The following is a 17293-nucleotide window of genomic DNA, read 5'->3' on the forward strand; positions in this document are numbered from 1 at the left end:
TAGGTCCTGTATCTCATTTATCATTATATTCCCAATGCTTTGCACAATGTACATGCTTAGTAAATAATAGTTAGTGACTGATCGTTAGGCTTTAAGTATACTAAACATTATCTTATTTATCATCTTATTCTCTGAATGTATAACACAAATTTACAATTTATATATTTCCTATTCTTTTATATGAACTAGCTTTCCCAAAAAGATTGAAAACAAAAACCAAGTTCTCTATTCTTTATTTCTCAAGTACCTAGTGAGATAAAATAATAAGCCCTCAGTAATACTTAATATTGATTTATAAAATCACTTTCTATGTAAAATTATAATTCCTTATGCAGGGGTCTCTCCATAGTTTTAGAGAGACCTAGTTTAGAAATGTAGTGAAAGTCTATAGTAACTTAGTCATTCAGTAATTACTGTTGAATGCTGTTGTTCGTGGTTGTTAGTCACTAAGTCGTGTCCGACTATTTGCAACCCCATGGACTGTAGCCCGCCAGGCTCCTCTGTCCATGGGATTTCACAGGCAAGAATACTGGAGTGGGTTGCTGTTTTCTTCTCCAGGGGATTTTCCCCACCCAGGGATCAAACTGGTGTCTCCTGTATTGGCAGGCAGTTTCTTTACTGCTGAGCCAGCAGGAAAGCTCCACTGTTGACTGACTGGATATATTTTTAAGTAAAATTCGCTGGTCTTAAATTTAGTTTGAATTTGACAAATGTATGCATCCATGTAATGAATTTCTCCAACAAGATTTAGAGCATGGAGCGTTGTCGTCACCTAGTAAATACCCTTCAGTCCCCTTTCCAGTCGGCCTCTTCCACCTACAGCTACCACTCTAATTTCTAATCCCATGTTACTTTTACCTGTTCATGATCTTCATATAGATGGAATCATCCAGTATGTGTTCTGTGTCTGGCTTCTTTGACTCAACATAATGTTTTTGAAGTTCATGGATGCATTTCTTTTCAAGAGTGTTCATACTCTCATAACTTCTTTAAAACTTAGTGCTGACCTCTAATACTTCATATTCATCACAAGTGATTTTTCTTTGTTCTCTAGAACTGTGAATTCACTTTATTATCTTTATCACTTTATTATAATATTAGTGATAGATGTATCATCACTGAAATATCTGCATGTAAATTAAGTTGAAAATGTAAAGATATAATCAAATGAAACTCAAATATCTTTAACATTATTGATTCTGTAAGGCAAAGTTGTTTTTAATACAGTGTTTTTCACTAGCATACAGTAGGAGCAGTTTCACCTTTCCTTGCTTTTGTGTATTTTCCAGACACACAGACAAAAATGAAATGTTTAATTTTTCCTTTGTATTGTATGTCTTAATAGAGATCAGATTAGCTTTCTTCAGGATGAACTTGGATAAGGGCAGTAAAAAACCCTATTGTTTCCAACCTCCACTAAGATGAACTGGCAATGTGTCAGGAAAATTCCCAGTATGGAGCAGTTTTATTACAATTCAGTACAATTGGTTCTTGCATAACCTTTAGAAAATCATACATAAAACATTCTCATCTATATAAATAAAAATCACCCACACACTTTATTAATAGCTTTGTTCACTTTTTCCCTGGGACGTGTGCTGCATGCTCCTACTGTGCCCCTTTACAGTCTTTTTTTAAGATAACTTTCTATAAGCTTTCTTTAAAGCAAAAAGGTTAGATAATATTAGGAATCAAATACAAGTATAATGTAATTTTGATAATTCTCCCTCTTGATCACTTACATAACTAGTGTTTCTAAGTGTCCTTTTTAGTGACAGGGAGTGTGGATTTTTCACAATATATAGTCAATTTAACTTCAAGAAAGAAAGAAGTGAATGTCGTACTTTACATGGAAATAAGAATCATAATTTATTTGTGATGTGTTTGGGGGTTTATTTTCAAACATATACATTTTTAAGGTTTATGTCATGTTAGTATGACCACAGTAAATAACATGGTGAAACCAAGAACATACCAAGTTGAAGTCTCAGCCTTTTTTCCTTAGTCTAGTTCATTAGCAAAAATGTGTTTGTTTTCAGGTGTCATCTTCCTGAATCCAAACTTTAGAAAACCTTCCATTATTCCCCTAAAGTATGTGTTATAAAATACCCAGATAATTTAATAATAAGCCTTTAGATCTAACTGCTAATTTACAGGAAATACAAGGGTCAAAAGAACATATTAAATGACATCACTGCCCAGAATGGGGGAAATTCTGCAGGAAAAATGACCCAGTTTCCTGAACAAATGAATAGCAATAAAGAGGGCATATGGAGGAAAAATGGCTACTTTTTTTAGATTAAAAGAGATTTAAGATGGGTCATTTATACCTCAAAAAGAGAGAAGGAGAGGGAGAAAATACACTATCAAAAAAGAAACAAAAATACTTTGGAGGTAGTAAATAGAACAAGAATGGTAAAATATTGATAATTGTTGAAGCTGTGTGATGAATATATAGAGCTCTTTACATTATTCTAAGTTTGAGATTTTTTCATTATATAAAGTTAAAATACACACACAGAACAAGAAGGAAAAAAATTGATCACCCTTGTCATTGCAAACAAAATTATATTCACTCTAGGAATAGCATTTTAATCCCAGCAAACAGTTTGTGTTGTTCACTGTGCCAGTAAACAGTAGCATCCTATAAATTAAATTAGTGTATTTGGGGGAAGGAGGGCAAAGTATTTCTAATACAGCTATTCTTAACCTAGAACTCAGAACTCAGTGTCCTCTCTTCTCCCACTGGATGCCGTAAAATAGTAGAAGGTAATGCTTTGTTTGAGAGGAGTGATGAATTTTGAAAGGCAGATACCTCTGTCTTAGGAAAAGCAGATGGACCTGGGTTAACAGTGAAACACAGGAAGTGTCTCTGCCTTTAGCATTAGTCTCCCTCCTGTGCAGTGTGTGGCATTCACCTGGACTTCTGTCCTCTGTGAAGTCAGCAACAGGGCCTTTCTCACAGCCAGCGGTTTTGATTCCTATATTATTCTCTGATAAAATACCTATTTTACTACAGAAGATTTTTTACCTTCTGTTGCTTTTACTTAGTTCTATAAAAATGAATGCTCTTAATGAACAAATTAAACCCTTCCCAAACATGATTTTAGTACAATGTAATTTGCCTTCGGAGAATTTTTTTCTGTGACATTGACTTCATGGTATTTTTCTAGTAGAATAAAGTCTGGGTCTAATCAGGACATAGAACTGCAAACTATAGTCACAATCAGTATTTTGATATTTACCCACATATCATAGCAAAGCAAGTTTGCAAAATCAATGAATGCTGAAAACAGTTTCTTCCGTGAACCTGCTTTTCTAATTTGGAATACTGGTTTTCAGGCTATGGAGGCTTAACCCAACCTGGCTGAAGTGATCTAGAAAGGACCTTACAAATCTACGTTTTAAAACAAACGCCCTTTTTTCTTGGAGAAGGAAATGACAACCCGCTCCAGTATTCTTGCCTAAAGAATCTTGTGGACAGAGGAGCCTGGTGGGCTGCTGTCTATGGGGTCACACAGAGTCGGACACGACTGAAGCGACTTAGCGTGCACCCATGTATTGGAGAAGGAAATGGCAACCCGCTCCACAGTTCTTGCCTGGAGAATCCCAGGGACAGAGGAGTCTGGTGGGCTGCCGTCTATGGGGTCACACAGAGTCAGACACGACTGAAGCGACTTAGCAGCAGCAGCAGAAGCCCTTTTTTCTGAGTTCTCTAGAATCATTCTGCCATGGCAAATTTAAGAGCAAACCAAACATTCCTCAAGCCCAGCTACATGTGTAATTTAAATTATTAAGGTATCCAAAAAAAGTAATCATTTTGCATTTGAACATATTTGCAAAATCTGTCTTTTAAACATATCTGTATAATCTATTATATTAAATTTTGAGCTCTCAGCTGGAGTCATGGCTGTCAGTTTAACTCTACCTAGCCACTATCACAATAACATGAAAGTATAAAGATATCTTGCTAAATATATCTTAGTTAAACTTGATATGTCACATCTTTTAAACCTAGAACTTGTGATGATAGAAGGAGGAAGTTTAAGTACCAAATGAAGTGAATAAGTCTGGATTTTGAAAAATGTTACTATCAAGAGCATTTTTTGTTAAAAAAAAAAATATATATATATATAATAATCCTAAATGGTTATAGCTACTGACAAAAAAATAGTTATTTTATTTATTGAGTACTGTTTGTTAGATTCTTCACTAATCACTGTATTTAGAGTCTTACAGTGTAGAAGTATGCGCTGAGCATATGTACTATAAAATCTCAGTTAAGATTTTGGAGAAATATAAGTGATGGAAGAGTAATGTTTGTTTCATAGTCTGTATAATCTCTGTCAGCCTGGGGAAAAAGAGATCATTTTCTTGAAGTGGTTGGAAGTACTGTAATGAAAAAATTTTAAGCATGTTTTCTAATATATTTTATTAAAATTACCCATCTTTTGATGAAATCAGTATCCTCTCATCATAATGGCCAAAGCTCTTTAGCCCTTCACTGGAGTGCTTTTTATCCTAATTCTTAACATGTTTGCTTTCTGAATTCATTTAACATCTAAAACGTTGTTGACAAAGAAGTGTAGTTTTGACACTTCAGGAAAGACATTTTCTACTTTGTAAAATTATGTTTCTACATGTGAAATTTGAGAAGGCACCAAAGTGAACACTCTATAATTAATTTAAAACTATTGTATTAGCACTTCAGTGCCATTTAGAGGCAGTCCATACTAATATTTAAAATTCAGTTTTTTACATAACATCTTATTATCAATGTTATCAGCCAAATTGAATAATTTTTCTCAAAGTCATTAAAGTAATCCACAGGAACTAATTGTATAAAAAAAAATATATCATGTTGTTTCAAAATGAAATATATCAGTCAAAGGCACTGCTTTATGATGTTTTTGTTTTCAATAAATAAGGCTTTTTCCTCCAATAAATAAAAGCATCACATTATTAATACTTCCCATACTCCAATAATAGGCAGTTTTTCTAATTATCTCCCTAATACCTATAGGCAACTTTCAGTTGTTTTTGCTAATATGAATAGAATGGTAAAGCCCAGAGTCCAATAAGAGTTATTGACGTACACCTGAACTTATCTGACCAAACTTTTTACCAAAGATGCTACGGACAAGAGAACAGATTTAAATTGTATTGCCTGTTTCCTTTTGTTTTTTATGGTAACAGGTAAGTGAGTGTGCAAATAAGTATCAATAGTTAAAAGACCAGTAGAGCAGTTAAAAGAATAAAGAAATTAGATGACATATTCAATCAGCAAACTAGAATATCAGTTTCTGACTGTTTCTCCATCCTCCCAACTTCCCATATGAATTCCTTGTTGGCAGGAACTGTCCTATTCTTCCCTGTATTCCAGATACATTGCCCAGTGTAGTTCATTGGAGCCAATGTAATGATTTAGGCCAGAAACTTAAAACCTTCCATGAAATGTCATGATTTGCTTCTGGCAGGGAAAACAAAGTGAAACTGGAATATGCAAAAGGAGGAAAGAGCCTCTCTTATCTTACATAAATAATGTTTGAGGGAAGAGTATAGATGTTTAAAATTTTTTTATTGTTAATTATATCTGTGTTTAGCCTATATTATTTGTCTTTAGAGCATATTATGTTACCAGAACAAGCTCACTTTTCAAAAAGTTTGGGGATTTTGCTAAAGTGCAAACAACAGCTTGTAAAAAATATAACACATACACACATATAACCAGCCTAAAACTGCTTGTCACCAACCCCAAACTAATGACTAGAAGCTTCAAACTCTGGGTATGTATATGTGCAAGATTATAACTAAAGTACTCGATGGTTACTGATAGCATGTGTGTGTGTGTGTGTGTGTGTGTGTGTGTGTGTATGTGTATGTGTGAGTTAGCAACCACATGACAATGTATTCAGTATTGGTATTTGATAAATAAGGGTTAGGATTTTTTAATTGGGAACTAGAATAATAAATTGCTCATGTACCTTTAAAAGTATCTCTTTTTAAATTGAATTCTTACTGAGAGAATAACTATTAAAAATTTAGTTGCAGTCTTTTTATCATTTTGCTTTGATTTTATACTAAAAACTACCAAGAAGATAACATTTAAGTGTATCTTTTTCAATATGACAAAGTTACATAAGAAGAGAGTCCCCTAGCACGTAAAGAAAAATGCAATTATTTTCTATTCTGAATCTCCAGACTGCTGTTTTAGAAAATCATATCTGATTATTTGCTCAGCAGAAGATTATTGAGTTGATTTAGCTGTGATTTTATTTAACAAAGCTTCAACTGCATTCCTACTGTGGAGTCCGAAAAAGGTAGAGAGATATAAATGATACATTCAAACTGTGATTTTTGTGAACAGGGCCATCGATGCACCCCTCGGAGCTAATAGCGGAGATGAGAAACAGTGGGTTTGCGCTGAAACGAAATGTACTGGGGAGAAACTTGACCGCAAATGATCCATCACAGGTAATGATCTTTTTATCAGTAAGCTGAAAATGTCTATAAATCTAAATGTGATTGCTTGTGAATTGCTACTTAATGTTTTCCAATATGCATATATCCATAGGAAGGCAAGATAGAGCAAACAAAATGCCTAAAATACATCTTGATTTTGCTTCTTTATTATTTTAACCTAAATGAGAAATTGTTTTTAAACCTATATTTTAATAAACGAAACTGCTTCTCTGGGTTTTTGTGGATAAAATACCTAACTGATCTGGTGATAAGGTTGTTAACTTTTTCCTTCCTGCTAACTTACCCTGAAGTGACGTTAAACAGAACCAATGAGAAGTGTATAAAAGCAAACCCTTCAAAATAATGGAAAATATTTTAAACAGTTACTCGATTAAACTGTACATAGATCCAGAAATGGTTGAGTTTAAAGGGTTGTAGATGTTCTAATATAAACCATTTATTTCATTTAATGAGGAAACTGGAGCCCACAGAAGTTAACTGATTTCCCTAAGATCATGGGGCTATTTAGAGACAGAGCTGAGACTAAAACCCAGACTCCCACTGGCATAAACTTGTGCTGCTCTGAGAGAGTCACATTCCATCTCAAACATTGCTAGGGATTGTACGTGTAACCTATCTGCTATGTATAAAGTGAAGTGAAGTGTTAGTCGCAGTCGTGTCCTAATCTTTGCAAGCCCATGAACTGTAGCCCTCCAGTCTCCTCTGTCAATGGGATCCTCCAGGCAAAAATACTGGAGTGGGTTGCTGTTCCCCTCTGCAGGAGATCTTCCCCACACAGTGATCAAACCCGGGTCTTCCGCATTACAGGCAGATTCTTTACCTGAGAATACCAGAGAGCTCTGAGCCACCAGAGAAGCCCATTTATTATGTATATGTACTGTTTAATATATTTAATAATGTACTGTTGAAATTACAAAGGCAAAAAGTGTTGAGTGTTTTGACCTTCCTGTAAAGTTCGCGACCTTTGTGGGTTTTATGTTTCATTAAATTAAAAAGAAAATATTTAAACCCACAAGTGTTTAAATTCAAACTTAAGAGAGAATTGTAAAGCCATTTATCCTCCAATTAAAAATAAATAAATTTTTAAAAAATAAAAGTGCAGAAAGGTTAAAAAAAATAAAAACGAGGGAGAGTAGAAGCCATGCTTTAAACATTTTATCTATGTTTCTGTATCGTCCTCTCCTGATAAAGCAGTCATCTTAATCTCTTAGGGCATTATGATCCTCCTTGGCAGGTAGACTACAAAAATTTTTGAATTCCACTTTCCAATCCAAAATGTCATACTCATCAACAGTATGTCCCTAATATAAAACTTATTTGTAAATGTTTTCTGACAACTAACTTGTTTTCTAATCTAGCAATTTAATGATGTTTTTGTTGATTTAGGAATATGTTGCAAGCGAGGGTGAAGAAGATCCAGAAGTTGAATTTTTAAAGTCACTAACAACCAAACAAAAACAGAAACTCCTCAGGTGATTAAAAAGTGTCTGTTTAATTAATTCAACTACATTTTTTCTTATGTTTCATTTTAGGGTCATATTCATCTCTGATCCTAAGTTTAAGGTACTTAAACCATGTATCACGTTGATGTATTGATTTATTCTTCAGCTACAGTAATATAGTTTTGTCTTTCAGGAATATGAAAATGAATGTAAGATTATGTACTCAGCTTATACCACAAAGTCACTGCACTTTTCAGAAAATTTAGTTTGGAAATAGATTTATTTGTAGGTTTTACTTTTCATAGTAGATTTGTATATCTTTATATACAGTTTGTTCTTAGAAGATTTTGTGAGCCATGTATTACTCTCAGTTTTATGAGGAATGCTGAAAATGCTAAAATTTAAAGTAAGTATGAATCACGTTAAACAGACTACCTATGGATTAAAGAATCCAAGAAATGTCTGGTGAGTCCAATAGAGGGAGCTCATGTTGTTTCAATATGTGGAGTTTTGAGGATGGCTGGACAGAATCCAGTGAGGACATTTTTATTTCAGAGTAACTCAAATATATCATATAAATAAATGTTACTCTTCTGAGAATGTGAATTACTCTTTAGAAATGCATAATGCCTTAATAGAATTGTCCTAATTATTTATTTAATAAGGCTAAACAATTGTTGAAAACTAATATGTGATCTTTTATATAACTAAAATAGAGTATTAAAAATGTAAAAATATATTCTTATTCTGAATTTCTGGAGAATATGTTCTTGAATTTTGACAGTGTAATGTTGTTTAGTATTTACATATTTTAAAATAGTACATACATAAAATTAATGTTTCATTGATTAGAGGTTTATATTTGAGTTTGCAATTGATCCAGCTAATGTTACAGACCTTTCTTTATGCCGCGGTGACGATTACATAGAATACTATATAATTTCAAATTCTGATTCAGTAAAAAAAAAAAATGTAATAGTCATTACTATAGAGGACAGTATACCAAGACAGTTAATGTATTTTTTAATTTAAACTTATTGTGTATGTGCCTTGAATAAAAGGAAGAAAATGATTTGTTGTTTAATAAAAGTAAAGAATGTGTTTGTAAAAGTGGTAAAAAATACCACTTTTAATGTTTCTAAGAATCTGTATTGTCTATTCAAAATTTTATATTTGTCAGTGAAAGGACAGACTATTTTTACATGGCCTATTACTATTTTTTCCCTAATAACAGGAAATTAGATCGACTCGAGAAGAAAAAAAAGAAAAAGAAAAAAGATAGAAAAAAGAAAAAGCTTCAGAAGAGCAGAAGTAAACACAAAAAACATAAAAACAAGCCCTCCTCCCCCTCCTCCTCCTCCTCCTCCTCCTCCCCATCCCCACTGTCCTCCTCCTCCTCCTCTAGTGACAGTTCAGAAAGCAGCAGCGAGAGCGATGGCAAAGGGACAAAAATACAGAAGAGGAGAAGAAAGAAAAACAAGCGTTCAGGGCATAACAACAGTGATTCTGAAGAGACAGGGAAGTCTAAGAAGAGAAAACGGGATGAGGAACACTCTTGCAGTCACAGTAACAAGGAAAAGCCTAAGTTTTTAAAACAAGAGAGTTCTAGGGAGAATAGCAAACGGAGCCATTCTGATTCTGACAGAAAGCCCAGAAGCCATGACCAGAGTCCAGGGAAGAGAGGATCTGGAAGAAAGGAGAGGAGCAGCAGGAGCCAGAGCAGGGATGAGAGGAGCAGGAGAAGCCGGAGCAGAAGTCACGGTAGTTACAAGCCAAGAGAAATAAGGAAACGGCCACGGCGCAGTCCAAGTGAAGATCGGGACAGAAGAAATGACACCAGATGCCATGGCGCAGATACGTACAGAGGAGGGCAAGTGCACAGAGAGCATTACCGGGAGATAAGCATACTGGAGTGACACCAAAAGAATGGAGCAGAGGTAGAGAACAGAGGGACTTCCATGCGACAATAAACTGCAAAGAAAAACATCTCCACTTTTTTCTCAAATACCTTTAGCAAGGGCTAAATTGTATACTGTTGTCTTTCTAATAAGAAGCTCTATTTTAATTTTTCATCTCTGTAAACTGTTACATCAAGTACAAAACTACATGAATCCCATAAGAATAAACTTTGCAAATATTTGTAAGTAATCTATTTGGAGGCTGTAAAAACATATTCTGTTGACAAAATGTTTCTTGTATCCTATACTGAAATAAAAACCCCTTATTACTCTGTGACATTTTCATCATTAAAAGAATGACAGTACATTGAATGGATATAGTTTAATTATTTTTTCAATTCACATTTATTACTTTTAAGATTTGAATTTACTTGAAGCCAAGTGTAATCGCTGTAGAAATTCCCTGGTATGAATTAAATAATGGGTTGATCAGTATTACTGTAAGACTTTAAACTTCTTTCAGTTGTTTTGCTCTAGGGTAAGAAGCTAGCTACATTTGGATGATGTGTTAATTTTCTATGCTGCCTTAACAAATTACCTCAGTCTTAATGCAAATACAGCTCTGGAGATCAGAAGTCTGAAATGGGTCTCACTGGGCTAAAATCAAGGTGTCAGCAGAGTTGGTTCGCTCTGGAGACTCTGGGAAAAATCTGCTTGACTATTTCAGCTTCTAGAGGCCACCTGCATTCCTTGGCTCCTGGCCCCTTTCTTCCATCTTCAAAACTAACATAGTCAAGTCAGATTCTCACACCTAATTGCTCTGACACTTTGACATTCTGCATTGTTTTCAACTTTGGGGGACCCTTGTGATTCCATTGCGCCTGTCAGGAGACTGGGATAATCGCCGTATTTCAAAATCAGCTGATTAGCAATCTTCATTCTGTTAGGAACTTTAATTCCCCTTTGCCATGTAACCTAACATCTTCATAGGCTCTGGGTTGGGGCTGCTGTGTCATTAAGGGATCATTATTCTACCTAGAACAGATGGCCTTTCAACTACTGACATTTCAGCGATCGCAGTTTACTTCTAAAGGTTAAGCATTTATTGTCATGAACGAGTAAACTGTTTAGATATATTTCATAAGCATAGGTATGTGTGGCAAACATAAATTTAGCTATAAATTTCCCCTTGTGTTTCAAAGCGTATGGTAAAGGAGAACTATAGAAAAAATCATTTAGTTCAAATTACAAGTAACATGCAATTCAAAAAAATACATAGTAACCATCACATACGCACGTATTATCATCATGGTTCCACATTTTAAAAACACCTCTTTTTAATACAATACAAATACTCATTAGTTCAGATGGTTTTTGAGAATTGGCAGTCCTAGTTTCATAAATTTATTAGAAAATAATTTAGAAGAATTACTGTAAGACCTGTGTATCTGGTGTGCGTGTGTGTATATATATCTTTCTCTTGTATATGCACACACAGATGTCCTCTGATTTACAAGCAGCTAACTGAAGATGTAAAGCAACTCTTTGATTATTTACATTTTTAAGAGAGTTGGGAGAGGAGAACTTGAATTCCTCCTCCTGTACTCTTCAGTAACTTACTGTGCACCTCAAAATCCCCTTCCTTCTTCATTTAAAAAAAGAAAGCATGCATTTGAGATTGATAAAGACTGCTAATTTACACCTTGAGTTCATCAGTGTCGCACTGATTATTTCCTATGTTATGCCTTTTTAGACTTTATAATTTTGATAATGTCAAAACCTATGCAATACTTACTGCCTTAAAGGATTTCTGAACCTGTAGTGTTCATGAAGGGAAATGTTGAAATGCATCCTGTAATTAAAATGAATTCAATACATTATCATTTAACACTTCCACAAAAGTGTGGTGCCTTTTTAACTTGAAGGTGACCGCAAGAATTTTTAAATCTCTGGTTAACTTATCCTTCACTGAGAAACTATAAAGCAGTACCAGTACCCCCAATATTCTTATCAACCCAACGGTGAGAAAAATTCACATGTAGTTATAGAAAATGTTGGTTTGCTGTTTGGCTTTCAGACTTGGTCACCCAAGGTTGCTAGACAGCCCCAAGGAGTTAGCATTCCAACTTGGCAAACTTAAAAACTGAAGGGAGGCATTTTCACGTATAATCATAACATGGTAACAGTTTTAAAGAGGCTCACCTGACTTATTCTGCATATTCTAATGTAAAGGCAAAAGCAATTCAAAGTGATTTTTTAAATGTTAAACATCTTGTTATCCTTTTGCTTTTGAAGTATGAGGTAAAAACCAGAGATAAGGCTCATAATAGAAAGTATGTCTAGTTGTATGTGTAGAGGTTTTCCTAAGTACTAACTCCAAAAAAAGAATCCTCCAAGTTTAATGCGTATGATTCAAGAACAAAAGTCCTCAACAGTAACTTTTTTTTTTTAGAAAACCACAGGAAAAGTCTGGTGATAAGTCATTCTTCCGACCCTTAATAGAGAAATTCTTTTCAAGAAATCTGGGTGTATCTAATGACATTTCTTATTTGTCCAATGGCCTGACATAGCACTGGCTAACTTCGGAGACTTTATGGGGGTCCCTTCCTCTCCTTGCCCTGGCTTAACATAGAAGGTAATTTAACACTAGCAAATTAATTCCTGCAGGAGGTGCTGTCGATTTACAAATGGTCAGGCATGATCAGGTTACTAGGTTAGGACTTGTTTATTTATCTGAATGTTTATGTGGTAAGGTAGTCATCATTTAATTTAATAAATATGCCAGAATAGGCAAGGTTGCTGCAGCATAGCAGCAGGTTTCGGCTTACCTTGCAGTGGGAAATGGAGATCTTGCTTTGTATCATACGGTTTTAATCTGAAGAAAGCTTTTTATCTGGAAGGCTTGAAGAGCCCTTCCTTGCTGTTCTTCCAGGAGATGGCTTGCTGACAGTGAATCACGGTGCTGTTGGGAGCTTGGCTTTTTCCCGTTTTTAATCACCAAATATTTACTATGCTTCAGCGTTGACTCTCAAAAATTTTAAAATCCACCTAAGCCATTTCACTTTCCTCCTTAGGAAACAACCGCTGGGCTGAGGTGCGCTGGAGGAGGCCACTGCAAGGCCGCACCCGCCACACCCTGTGCTTAGTAAGATCTGGGAGAAAGCTGCATTTTAGCTTCAGTAGCTGAGCAGTATTAAGAAATCTTTATTTCGATTTTCTGAAAAGAAAACCTAGATAGTTACCACTTCTTGAAAAGAGAAAAAGGCATGCAATAGCTGCTGGTCTTAGGAGCAAGTTTTTCAGATCAAAAAGGAGAAATGCTTTTTAAAAGTTGTGAGCAACAACTAAGAGGGAATTATAAGGTTTGGGAGATGCGATGGCAACCCAATACTGATGAATCTCCTCAAACCCCGTTACTGCTGAGAAGCAGAAACAGATCCTCTTCCTCTACCCACTTTCTCACCTCTTCACTCCACACTTAACACCCTCAGAATATAATAATGAAGCGGGGTGAAACGCAGGAAACGTAACGCAAAGTAATGCACATTCTGGCCCAAACTACCCGTGAATCGCCTTTCCCCGACTCGTAGACACGGAAAACCCCAGTCCTTTCAATCTGAAGGTCCTCCAGATGGGACGGGCAGAAGCGGAGGTCCGGAGGCTTGGGTGCTGACCGGATCGTGGCTTCCAAGCACCTGGCCTTAGACTGAAAGGAGGCCAGATGGGGGCTGGAGTGAGTCCCGGGCTGGCTTGCTCTACACATCCCGAGGCGACACCACCCCTGCGCACTGTGATGCTTTCCTAGACACGCGTCTGGCAACCTTCTGAACATACCTCAAACCCACATGAAAGCCTGATTATTAGGGGGCCCGTCTCCCTCCTAGAATAAGCGAGGAGGCCGCTGGACTACCCACCGACGAAGTGTAACAGGAAAGGATGCGGGCTAACTCGCAGCACCGGTCCTCCTCCCCATCCCCGACCCCACCGGTGGCCCACTCAGAAGAAAATCCAGGCTGTGGGCCAGGGGAGCTGCGCCCTGGGGACCAGCGCGCCAGGGCCACCACGCGCCCTCGCCTGCCAGTTCCCGCCTAAGCTCGCCCGGCCTCCCGCGCGTTTCTCCTCTGCAGGTCGGAGGGTGGACTTCGCTAGTTAGGAAAGCGAGCCAGTATCTCTTGTCTCTCGGGCTCCACAGGTGAAGAGGGCGCTTTAGGACGCTGATGCTAATCTCTCGCTCCCGGGGCAAAAATGAAAATATTGACTCTTGCCAGCAATCTGCAAGCAGAAAACAGATCAGGGTTGCGGGGCGGGGGCTGGGGGGTGGAGAGGGGACTTATCAGTCTGCATTTTTAAAATAAATATATCACCCAGAAATGGTTGGATGTTTGCAAAACAATGTAAAATCCCTGGTATGAATTCTAAAGGAAGAGAGTGTAAGGATCTTGGAAAATCTAAAGCCTTGCTTTGCTTTCCCGGGTCCCTGAGAACAGGCCCTAGAGGAACATGTTTCCATGGACTTGCTGAAACCTTCCCTTAACTGGAGGTGCAAACACACTGTATATATTTATATCAATAACATATAGGGTAGGCATGTCTGTATGTATTTACCTCATACATATTTCTATAAACTCCAGCGTCTGGAAAGGGTGGGGGTAAATAACACTGAACGGTTAAAATTATGGAGAAGGGATAATAACTGATTACTAATTTGAAAGTAAATAAACAGGTGACTTTTTCAGATCAAATTCCTCCTTGGATCGTTACAATAAATATCTCTGAAGGAAGCTCTCTATTTATGTTGTCATTGATTAATTCTTCACTACCTCATTTGATTTCGATTTAGAACGATTTGATTCTAATTTAATTAGCATGTAATTTGGATGTACATAATTACTGTAATTATGACATTCAGGTAAGGCAGCTTTAGGCTGAAAGGCAATTTCAAATTTTCTAGCAACCTACTTTGTACTTGGAAATGGACAAGGACTTTGCGCCCTGCTATCCAAGTAGTAATTAGCACATCTTTGAAATAGGCAGTGCGGCGGGATTTGTATTAAAACAGCAAATACAAACCCAGCCGAGTTACCCGCTGCAAAGGTGGCTGAGAGTTCCGGGAAACGCACGGCGTTTCCCTGGCGCAAGATCAGGGAGCCCGGCGCCCCGTCGCCTCGGCCGGCTTTATCTGCTGCGGGCTCCGGCGCCTCTGCGGCCTTGGGTGCCGGATTTGGAGGTGTAGCTTTTAAGATTAAAATACAATAAACGTGCGGGGAGGGTGGGGGACAAGAAAGGAGGGGAAGAAGCCATTGCACGACGTCTGAAGACGAGGGGTGGGGTAGTGGACTAGGAAGAGGAGGGAAAGGGGCGGCGGGAGGACGGCGAGACGCAGAGTGGAGAGAAAATTGGTCAACGCCCCCAAGTGTTATCCGATTTTAGATTTGGGTTTCCACGGGAAAAGGCGGGGGCAAAGGGGATCAGTTCGCGCCGGCGGGCAGGGCAGACCCTTCGCAAGGAGCTGGGAGGAGGGGTTTCAGGACTTCTGTCAGCCCTCGGAGACCCTGACCGCCCCGCCGGGTACCGGCCTACCCAGTAGCCCCCAGCACTCGACTCCGGCTGGACGGCGCCTGGAAGACAGCCGCGAGGCAGGAGACTGCTTCGGCCATCCCCGGGTCCGGGCTGGAGAAGGTGCGGGTCCCTCGCTTCTCTCCCCTTCATAGGGGGTCTCGGGACATGGGACGATCTGCTTGCGTGCTTTAATCAGCTTGGTTTGGTCGGTCCAGGCCAGGGTCGTTGGGCGAAGAGCGCGGGGGCGCTGCGCCCACGGCCGGGTCCCCATGCCGGCTCCAAATCGCCGCCGACAGCGCCCAGCGTGCTCAACTCCAAGTTGGAAGACCCTGAAATTGCCTTGAAAGAAATGTTAAATACGCCAATTCTAAGACTAGGGCCAAGCAGGGCGTTATTTTATTTGTTTGGATTTTCAGTTAGCACATCTCAGAAAAAACTTCCTTGCCTAGGAGCAATAATACCGGCCGTTACTAAGCAGTGCTCCCCAGTAGCGGGGCTTGTCTTCCCCGGAAGACAAAAACTCGCTTTTCTTTGCTGGATTCGCTCGGTTGTTGCAGCTCGCTGCAAACGCAGACTCCCCGCTCTCGAAGCGGCGAGCGAGGGCGGATAGTGCGGCCTTCCCGAACCCGAACTCTAGATGGCGCCAGAGAGCCGCACTCGCCAAGCTCCTCTTAAAGGAATCAAGAGCGACTGTCAAACATAAAAGCAAATCAGAGTTTTCAGTTTTTTTAATGTGTTAAGAATGTTATTCCTTAAGAAAATTTGTAGCTAAATTATTCTCACTTAAAATAAACACTTAGTATACCAATTACACAAATGGGCGGGATTTATGTAAGATTTACTTCATCTGCATTTTTGTAGTGGGAGAGAGCCTTGGCGAATACAGATAATAGATGCAAATAAGATTAGAGTTAAAATAAATAAAGTTTCCATCTGAATAAAGAGAAATTCAATTTTACACGACTTATAACGATTTGACGGAATGTCCAGACAAGCCGCTCAGGTGCACCATCTAATCGCGTCAAAAGAATGTTTTCCCTCCTGAAGAAGAGAAAAATCTTTCTCCTTTCTTTTTTTCGTTCTTTCTCCACACCCCCTCCCCCACATCAGGTGGAATTCGATTCACTCCAAGGGTTAAAAAAAAAAAAAAAAGTAAATAAAGCCAAAAAAGGCAGAACGCGGAGGGGGAGGGTGTGGATTGCGGCTGGCTGAGAGAAGGGCCGAGGAAAACTTGGTCTTCGTTCCTCTCCTGCGCAGGAAGAGAAGCTACATCGCAGGAAATACTTGGAGACACCGGCTGAAACGAAATCAAATTTCCTCTCACCCGGGACTGAGAGAATTCAGAGCCCCTGCCTGCGCCCCCAACCCCACACCAGCCTCCGAGCAGCGGCCCTCGCTTGCGCTCAAACCAGAGCGGGCCGGGCCCAGGAGCCCCGAGGTGGCCCTGGGGAGACGCGGCCCCACCTCGGGTGGAGACCGAAATCGTCTCGGGGTTCCTGGGCTCTCTCCTCCCACGCACGCCTTCCCCAATTTGCTGGGGCCCAGCGGGTCGTCGCCTGCTCCAGTCAAGGTATCCCCGCGCCCCCAGGTCCCTCTGGGGCTGGAGGTTGGGGAAGAGGGCGGGAGTCTCCCTTGCCTGCTAGTTTCGGCTGGGGGCAGGAGCCCTCTCCCTCCGCGTGCAGGTCCCGCGAGCTCTGCTCTCCCGGCTGGACGCTCACGCCCGACCGCCGCCCGCCGTTCTGGGAAGCAGCGGTGATGGACGTCCGCTGACCCGCGGGGCACAGGCAGCGCGCAGAGGCCTTGATCACTGGGCTGCGGAGGGAGCCGCGAGGCGAGCGGGACCTGCACAGCCAAGCCCTTTGATCTGCCTTTATTATCCACGAGAAACAAAGCTGCCTGGGGCAGACGCCC

At 39.2% G+C, this 17293-nt stretch overlaps 2 protein-coding genes across 2 annotated transcripts in view; one reads left to right on the forward strand and one right to left on the reverse strand.

Moving 5' to 3' along the window:
* Positions 1-10387, forward strand: part of CIR1 (corepressor interacting with RBPJ, CIR1) — a 42020-nt gene extending 31633 nt beyond the window's left edge. The window contains 6 exon segments of the mRNA XM_061397734.1: positions 6368-6474; positions 7870-7955; positions 9160-9814; positions 9817-9862; positions 10243-10289; positions 10361-10387. Coding sequence (XP_061253718.1) covers positions 6368-6474; positions 7870-7955; positions 9160-9814; positions 9817-9862; positions 10243-10289; positions 10361-10387 — 968 coding nt within the window.
* Positions 1-16768, reverse strand: part of SCRN3 (secernin 3) — an 85271-nt gene extending 68503 nt beyond the window's left edge. The window contains exon 1 of the mRNA XM_061435007.1: positions 16754-16768. The gene's annotated coding sequence lies outside the window, so the exon portion shown is untranslated. The remainder of the gene's footprint in view (positions 1-16753) is intronic.
* Positions 16769-17293: the final 525 nt, after the last annotated feature.

This window comes from Bos javanicus, chromosome 2 (genome assembly GCF_032452875.1).
Source record: "Bos javanicus breed banteng chromosome 2, ARS-OSU_banteng_1.0, whole genome shotgun sequence".
Taxonomy (NCBI): Eukaryota; Metazoa; Chordata; class Mammalia; order Artiodactyla; family Bovidae; genus Bos; species Bos javanicus.